The sequence below is a fragment of the Zingiber officinale genome, chromosome 7B (assembly GCF_018446385.1).
Source record: "Zingiber officinale cultivar Zhangliang chromosome 7B, Zo_v1.1, whole genome shotgun sequence".
Classification (NCBI taxonomy): Eukaryota; Viridiplantae; Streptophyta; class Magnoliopsida; order Zingiberales; family Zingiberaceae; genus Zingiber; species Zingiber officinale.
Genome location: NC_055999.1, coordinates 88,828,893 through 88,837,470, shown reverse-complemented (window position 1 = coordinate 88,837,470; position 8,578 = coordinate 88,828,893). Strand labels below are relative to the sequence as shown.

The window sequence follows — 8,578 nt, the reverse complement described above, 5'->3', positions numbered from 1 at the left end:
TGAAAATAATAGTGAAAGAGCAATACAATCTTATTTATGCTTGAAGCAATCAATGATATAATCTATTTTATGATGATTAAAATTTGGATAATTTATTTAAACTCTTTCAAATTTACAAAAAAATCATAAAATATTGGACTCCAATACAATATTAAAAATCAATATTGAATATTGACAATAAGAAAAAATACAAATAAGTAGGTAATTTATGTTGCAAGTTTATATATTGATGAAATTAACATTTCAATTGGAGAATAGACTTTTCTGATTTAATTAGAAGAGATTCAAAGGAGAAGAAGAGAGGAAATTGACATTCAGGATTCAGACTTCACTCTTCTGAGGGGGTGTTTGGTTCTTTCCTAGGAATAGGAATCGGAATGAGAATCATAGTATTATGGAATGGGAATGAGTATGAACATGAATATCACTTTTAAAAGCAATGTTTGGTTGGTTGAATATTTTCTATCGGAATAAATTAAAAATTCCTTTTTTACCTTTAAAGGAAAATAAGAGAAACAAATAGATGTGAGAGAAAGTTGAATGTGAGAGAAAAATATGATGAGAGAGAATGATGAGAGAGAAAGTATGATGAGAAAGAATGAAAAGAGAGAAAGTACGATGAGAGAAAATGAGGAAAGAGTATGATGGGAGAGAGCATGATGATAGAAGATGAGAGAGAAAATATGATGAGAGAGGATGAAGAGAGAGAAAGTGTAATGAGAAAAAAATAAGGAGAGAGAGTGTGATGGAAGAGATTGAGGAGAGAGAAAGTATGATAAGAGAGAAAGTGTGATGAAAAAAAATAGGAAAGCAAATGTGATGGGAGAGATTGAGGAGACAGAAAGTATGATGAGGGAGAAAGAGTGATGAGAGAGAAAGTATGTTGAGAAAAAAAGAGAGCAACTGTGATGAGAGAGATTGAGGAGAGAGAAAGTGTGATGAGATAGAAAGCATGATGAGAAGAAAGAGAAAAGAGTGTGATGTGAGAGATTGAGGAGAGAGAAAGTATAATAAGAGAGAAAGTGTGATAAAAAAAAAGAGGGAAGAGAGTGTGATATAAGATATTAAGGAGAGAGAAAGTGTGATGAGAGAGAAAGTATAATGAGAAAAAAAAGAGGAAAGAGAATGTGATGAGAGAGATTAAGGAGAGAGAAAGTGGGTGATAAAATGAGGAGAGAAAAAATATGATGAGAGAGAATGAGAGAGAAAGTGATATGAAAGAAAAATTAAATAAATATATTTTGATATTTGATATTAAGGGGAAAAATTTTAGTTTTGGGTCAAAAGTATTTTTGGAATAAGAGAATATTTTGATTATTGAAAATAGAATAATGACTCATTGAAGGGGGGAGACATGGAAATGAGACATTACCCAATTATAAGGATTCATTCTCTTATTTGTATTTCCATTCTTATAATCCAAATATCAACAATGACAATTAATGATTGTTATTCTCATTCTCCACTCTTATTCTCTTAAACCAAACGCCCCCTGAGTCTTTTGACTTCTGTAAATGAATTAATGGAAAAAGAGTTGTATAAAGAAAAAAGTCTTGGAAAGAAAAAAAAAGACTGTTTACATTCCTTCTTTTTCTCCTTTCTTTTCATTTTTGGATTTTTGTCTTAAATTTTAATGGTAAATATATTTTTTGGGGTCTTTATTAAAACAATTCAACAATATATATTTTTGGGTTTTTTATTAAAACAATCCAATAAAATATATTTTTTGGGTTCTCATTAAAACAATCTAATTATATATAATATATATTATACATGTGTGTCAAATTTGGGACCCCAAAAATCGAGGGCCCTAGGCCATCACCCCTGATGACATACTTTAGGGTCGTCCCTGACCGCCCTCTAGAATATGCTCTAGTTTCAAATCTAGCAATTACAATCTCAAAGTCCAAGTCAGTCTGCTTCAAAAGAAGGTCAATATCACGTTGGAAACTAGTAACGGATAAAAGTTCAGGTACTGCGTATTCAATTCAAATGTAAAGAAGAAGAAAAACAAATAGATAAAAGGATATATTGTATTAATTTTTACCGTACAACCACAATTGTTGATGCGCTATTTAAAGAGAAATAATGGTAAGCAAAGATCCTTAATTTGTGGGGTCATGATAAATACAAATAAATATAGATCTTTAATTTATGAGATTAGATACGATCACTAAGGATTTGGAGATAATTGTAAACCTAATCCGGAATCCCTAAAATCATGGGAAGTATATCCCTTAACACCCTCCCTCAAGCAAAACGAGGAGGCACACATCGTGAGCTTGTCTCGAAGAAGAGCACCGGTACCGGTGGTTGCAACATGGGAACATGGAGCTCACCAAGAAGTGACTGGAGTCAGCAAAATAGCAGTGGCATGCGTAAGGCATGATATTCTGATTCAATACTGGAGCGAGCAACCACCTATTGCTTATTAGAATTCCAGGAGATAAGAGCGTTGCCAAGAAAAATACAGTCATCAGGGCAACCTGCCCGGTTAGGATCTGAATAACCTGTGAGATCCAAAGAGGAGGAGGGACGAATAAGATTATCATGGTATGGGATATGCAGAAGAGTGAGACGAGATGTATGTGCATGTTCGGTCGAAAGGCCACAAAATCTACCTCGAAGAAGAATCTAAGGTTAAGGGAGTAAATGATATATTTGTCAAAATGTATAAACTCGATTTAACAATCCATCCAAAAAAAAAGAAAAAAAAAGAAAAAAATTCAAATGAAATTAAAGATCGTTATCTTCCAGCAGTTTCAAAATAACATTCGCAGTCACAGAATTTGTTTTATTTCCCTTCCTCATCTTTATTTTGAATCTCAATTCCTTCACTCGAAATTTAAATTCATATTTTTAATAGGACGACAAACCAAAGAGAAGAAATCACAGACACGTCATGGTTAATTGATTTTCCCTTCTTTGGCCACGAATTCGAGTCTCTTAGGAAATCGCGATCGGGAGGAGCGCGAGCGCGTTGCTGATAATCTCGGAGAGGGAGTCGTCCTGCATCGAGAAAGGGTTGTGCAGGGGGATCTCCGAGAAGGCGTCGTCGCAGGTGCTGTAGGACGTCATGATGGCGCTCAGGAAGCTGTTGGCGGTGCCGGCGTCGCGCCCCTTCACCGCTTTCCGCACCGTATCCATGTCGTCGATGGCGTCCCCGAACAGCGTGTTGCACACGTCGATCGCCCCCTTCTCGCGGGGGCTTCCGCCGCCCTTGGAGAGCAGCTCCTCCGCTTCCGCCTTGACCTTCCGCGTTTGGTCGGCGGCCATGTCGAGGTGCATCGATAGCAGCGCTGTGGCGTCGGGCGGGGACGGGTAGGCGTGGCCGTAGGCCTTGGCGGCGTCGAGGCAGAGGTCAGGGAAGTCGGTGCGGCGGCAGAGGTCGGCGAGGCTGAGTAGGCCGGTCAGATGGCGGAAGGCAGTGGAGGAGGAGGAGAGGAGGAGGAGGAGGAGGAGGAAGAAGACGAAGCTAAGGGAGAGTTGGTTGGGCCTCATTGTGGTGGATGATGATGACGACGACGTGTGAAGGTACGAGGCGAGGCGAGGCGAGGCGAAATTTAAACCGGGAAAGATGGCAAGTGATTTAGTTCCGTTTATTCTAAGCACGCAAGTACGTTTGGAAAAAAATAAAAATAAATAATGACCAATTTGCCTTATTCGTCCACAGAAATTTGTATTCACCCTCAAATATTAACTTAGGTGTATTCACCCTAAAAATAAGTGCATGGTACTATGGCTGAAAGATCCAGGGGTCAATTTTCGGGGTGTACTTTCCACCTGTGTATCTATATTTACCTCCTTTCATATCTGTGGGACCGGCTCTAGGGGCCGTTGATGTGACGGTTCCACATTTTTTTTAGATGTATTTAATAGAAAAATTAAATGTCTTGTATTTATTTTTTTTTAATGATAGACATATAGAGTTGATAAATTTTATTAACTTTTATTATTGTGAAAAGAATTTCATAAGGTTTTATAAACTTTTATACAGAATTTTTACATATATTTGTAAACTTTTAATTTTCATGAAAACTCGTGGATTTACGGAATATGCAAGGATTTCGTTCCGTTTATTCTGAGTAAGTACGCAAGTCGTTTGGAAAAAAATAAAAATAAATAATGACCAATTTGGCTAATTCGTCCACAGAAATTTGTATTCACCCTCAAATATTAACTTAGGTGTATTCAATCGAAAATTTTACTGTCTTATATTTATTTTTTTTAATGATAGGCTTATAGAGTTGATAAATTTTATTAACTTTTATTATTGTGAAAAGAATTTTATAAGGTTTTATAAACTTTTATATAGAGTTTTTACATATATTTGTAAACTTTTTCATGAAAACTCGTGGATTTACGGAAAATGAAAAAAATGTAATGTTCGTTATTATCAATATGATGAACATCGCTTCACATTTGATTCACTATTGTATTTCTCTATGCATTGACATTTCTCGTTGTTATTCTTGAGTATCAAATAATTGATCAAAACAATCAATATAATGAATTTATTTTGGCAAGGATGAAGATGCTTCATTGCCTGGTTCAACTGGAAATTCATCAGAATGATACTCTTTGCGAAGAAAATTATGCAATCCAGTATATGCCAAAACAACCTCGACTTGTGTTGTATATGAAAATGGAGGAGCTGTTTTGAATATTTTAAACTGTGATTTAAATATTCCAAATACTCTCTTAATGACATTACTCAAGGAGGTATGACTAAGATTGAACAACTCATTTTCATTTTCTCGACGACGACGTTGGCCAGTGAATTCTTGGAGATGATAACGCACACCTCGAAATGGAGCCAAAAATTGGTACTGATTCGAATATCCATCATCCACTAAAAAATATTTACCTATCAAACTATGTTCGTGGAATCAAACGACCAAATATAAATAACATATGTAATTTTTAAAAATTACAAAAAAAACAAAATAAAATAAGCAAGTAACATATATAATAAAATATATATCTTGTGGAACTTTAAGCCCGCTATTTCTTGATAAGGCATCTGCCAAAATATTTGAATCATGGATAGATCCCTTCCACCACTATAAGAAAAAAGCTAATAGACAACACTTTTAAAGCGTTGTCTTTGTGCCTGAAAAAGCGTTGTTAAAGGCACTGTTGTTAAAAGTCTGCTCAACGACAACGCTTTTAAAGCGTTGTCGTTTGTAGCTAAGACAACGCTTTAAAAGCGTTGTGTATTTTTTGCAAAAACATCATCTTTGCAATGCTTTAAAAGCGTTGTCTTTTTAAAATAAAAAAAAAAATCTATTTACAAAATCATTTTTTTATATTTACAAAACTATTAATTTTCTTTTACCATATCTAGATTTGAATTTGACATATAAAATAACATTAATTAGCTCAACTAATGATTTCAAACTCGTACCAAAACAATAGAATTCAATTACAAAGTATTAGTATTTACAGGAGAATTCAACTATACACAAAGACTAAATAGTTCTGTTTCAAAGTATAGTGACATTCGAATTTAAAACAAAAAAAACACAAAATAGCTAGTCGGCCTCGAAGAATGATGCGGCGAGGAGTACACTTTGGCCTTACGCATTGGACAGGTTTTTCACGATATTTACCCGGCATCACGCCTTTTTTCGGAGATTTGGTGCTCAGGTTCATGACTAAAGCCTCCACAGAGGCAGTCTCAAACAAGTCTTTGCCAGCCATCTCTTGTTGCCTCCATTGATGGAAGTGTTCCAACAATGCCTGCACTGACTCCCGCAACTGCTGCAGAACAGAGTGTAGGGCATTTGGGTTCAGAGACGACCCTTCTACCGTTCCACTCATTGACATCCAAACCACCAATCGCTTACTGAAAGAAAGGTAAACAAGCAGATCATAATTGCAAACAGTTATTTGTAGAGAATGTAGAATGTCATGCTTCATAATTGCAAGAGATGGACACTTTACTAATGGAAAAGAATGAAATCACAATGTCTAGAAATGATGGTAAAGAGGTGTTAAATTTTGTAATTTGACACTTTACTACACCTTGTTGAAACAAATGGTTCTATGTTCTAGAGTGGAAGTTGTACCAATTATATATTAGTAGCTCTCAATTCAGCATAAAAGATGAACACAGTCTAATTCCAGACTGTCCATCTTCAATTGGACAATATCACTCACACAATCTTGATATGAGCAAAGAGAACAAAATGATATCATTAGCAAAGGTAAGTTAAGAAATCAAGTTGCTGCTACCTTGTTCTGAAACTTTGTCAAAGATTGTTGTTCGTCCTTGAAGGATCAATAACATCAAAATACTTTGAAACAAAGGGTTGGCTGTGACAGCAGAAATAGTCAGCAAATGGACAGGTATTCATGTATCGAAGCTACAATAATCTGAGAGATAAAAGCTACTGTATCTGGAAATTCAATTTGTCAGAAACCTTCCACGAAACAGAACTAAGAGATACAATGTCCATGGCCAATCCATTGAAAATATGAGAGTGTAGGAAAAAACTAACAAGCATAGCTGATAATGGATTCCAAAGAAGCAAGAAGTTGCTTCTTGTTGTTGAGGAGCCTATGGTAATCAAATACAAATTATTAATGATAAACATACACATGAAGGAAGATTGTTATATATAATTACACATACCTTTACTACTTCCCACATAGCCTTTTTTCTACCTTTCCTTCCCTTGTTTGAATTAAACAATCTTAAGGCCCTTCATATGTTAATGATTTTTTATATATGAGTTTTGTATTAACATAAATGCTTAATAAAAATAAATATGAACTCACATTTCCACTATATATTTCCAATCCTCATCATGAATGCGGTGCCTTAGAGAATCCAACAAACATCATAGGAACATAAACTAGAGCATGTGACAAAACCTAAACTAATTACATTCAAATAAAGAACAAACATCATAGGAACATAAATCACTAAACTAACAAGCATTACTTGGAATTAAACTAAAGAAATTGTATCAACTAAAACCTATACAATGGAAGAGAAATTTAATCAAACACTTGATGGACATGAGTCAATGAAATCATAATGTGTGCAAATTGAAATCATAATATCAGATATATTAATCAAAATATTATAAAAGTGCTAGGTGAAACCTGAAACAGAAGAGACCGTTGTTTTGTCTCTGGATCAAATTGCTTTGAGACCCTATACCCTGGCCTCCCAATCTTAACTGCAAGGATAGTGAAATTGTAACAACGAAGCACCAATAATTGATTTTATAGAGTTCCAGAATATATAGATATATTTGTTGCAATGTCCCTATGTTAATCTAACTGAGCATTATATAAAAGAGAACATGGATACAACTTACAAGTAATAAAAGTGTCAAAGTACAAATTTCTCGAGCAGAAATAAATTACTCAAAAATAGAGAAAAGAAAAGAAACTGTAAACAAAACAACTTGTCCGCACAATTAACTACTAAATGATCAGATTACACCATGATCTAAATTCAACTACACATGTGCTATTCTAAATTCAATTAACCAATGTGATCCAATTTATCCCTAATTCAACACATAAACCTATCTAACGATCATCTACATCATGTATCAAAACCCCTACACATACCTCAAGCTCATCCCCTTCTGTTGATCCCCAATCCAGAATCGTTACTGCCATGAAAGAGTAGTTGATGGGACCAAAGAACACCACAGAACTAAACTTCCCTGCTGGAATCTTTCTCACGTAAGGTTTAGAGGCAATCAACAGTTCACTTTCTACTGATCCTCAACCATAGATGGTTGCTGCCGGAAGAAGACTCCCCCACCAGATTACCTCAACAATCGAACGTCTCTGGCGAGCAAGGGAAAAGAAGAATCGGTCACACAACATCTCAACAACCCACAGAGTACGATGCCTTACCTCCAAGATCCGGCTAGGGCACAGCGCCACAAGAGGAAGAGGAGGAATCGAGGAAAGGTTTGGCGCTGAGGTTTGCGGGAAATCAAAGAAGAACAAGATAGCTCATCCTTGAGGCTCCGGGAATAAATCTACACCGGCGGTGCCGAGGAAAGAATAAAAGGTCCGGCGAGAAGCAGGCGATCAGTCGTGCCCTAGGTATCGATTACTGAAGATGGCTTGGACTCCGCCGGTATCGTCGAGATCCGAAGACTTCCTCCTCAAGTGACACTGTCGATCACCGAAGGTCGAAGCTCCGTTCCGTCGTCTTCGAGTCGTCCGCGAGAGAGAGCGCGTCAAGCAGAGGGGAGATCTAGGAAGAGAGGAATCGGGCGCGCAGAGCAGAAGTCGGGCTCGGGATTAAAAGGATCGGCGTCTTTGACCCACTAAAAATCAAGAAGCGTTGTCATATACACTAAAAAAAATGGTAATAAACAACGCTTTTCAAGAAGCGTTGTCTTTGACCCACAAAAATCACTAATAGACAACGTTTTTTAAAAAAGCATTGTCTATTAGTAAGAACATAAAGAAATAGACAACGCTTTTCACTAAAAGCGTTGTAAAAGGAAAAAAGACAACGCTTTTTAAAAAAAGCGTTGTCTTTTAAGTGTTGTAGAATCCCAATTTTCTTGTAGTGCACCCACTGAGTACATATATG

General features: G+C 36.1%; 2 protein-coding genes across 4 annotated transcripts; both read right to left on the bottom strand.

Moving 5' to 3' along the window:
* Positions 1 to 2,946: 2,946 nt before the first annotated feature.
* On the bottom strand, positions 2,947 to 3,501 carry LOC122004527 (pectinesterase inhibitor-like). Its single transcript, XM_042559402.1, has one exon. It carries the CDS (start codon positions 3,499 to 3,501, stop codon positions 2,947 to 2,949), a length of 555 nt encoding a protein of 184 aa, XP_042415336.1.
* A 1,952-nt stretch (positions 3,502 to 5,453) lies between these two features.
* Positions 5,454 to 8,233, bottom strand: LOC122003917. 3 transcript variants are annotated; one of them, XM_042558886.1, is made up of 4 exons: positions 7,885 to 8,233; positions 7,591 to 7,815; positions 7,114 to 7,190; positions 5,454 to 5,848 (listed from the first exon to the last, which is right to left on the bottom strand). In XM_042558886.1, exons 2-4 carry the CDS (start codon positions 7,639 to 7,641, stop codon positions 5,455 to 5,457), a joined length of 522 nt encoding a protein of 173 aa, XP_042414820.1. In that variant the 5' UTR covers positions 7,642 to 7,815; positions 7,885 to 8,233; the 3' UTR covers position 5,454. The 3 variants fall into 3 exon arrangements, 2 of the variants coding, with proteins under 2 accessions (XP_042414820.1, XP_042414819.1); XR_006118160.1 differs by adding an exon at positions 6,238 to 6,318 and having other exon boundaries at positions 5,514 to 5,848; positions 7,591 to 8,233; XM_042558885.1 differs by having other exon boundaries at positions 7,591 to 8,233.
* Positions 8,234 to 8,578: the final 345 nt, after the last annotated feature.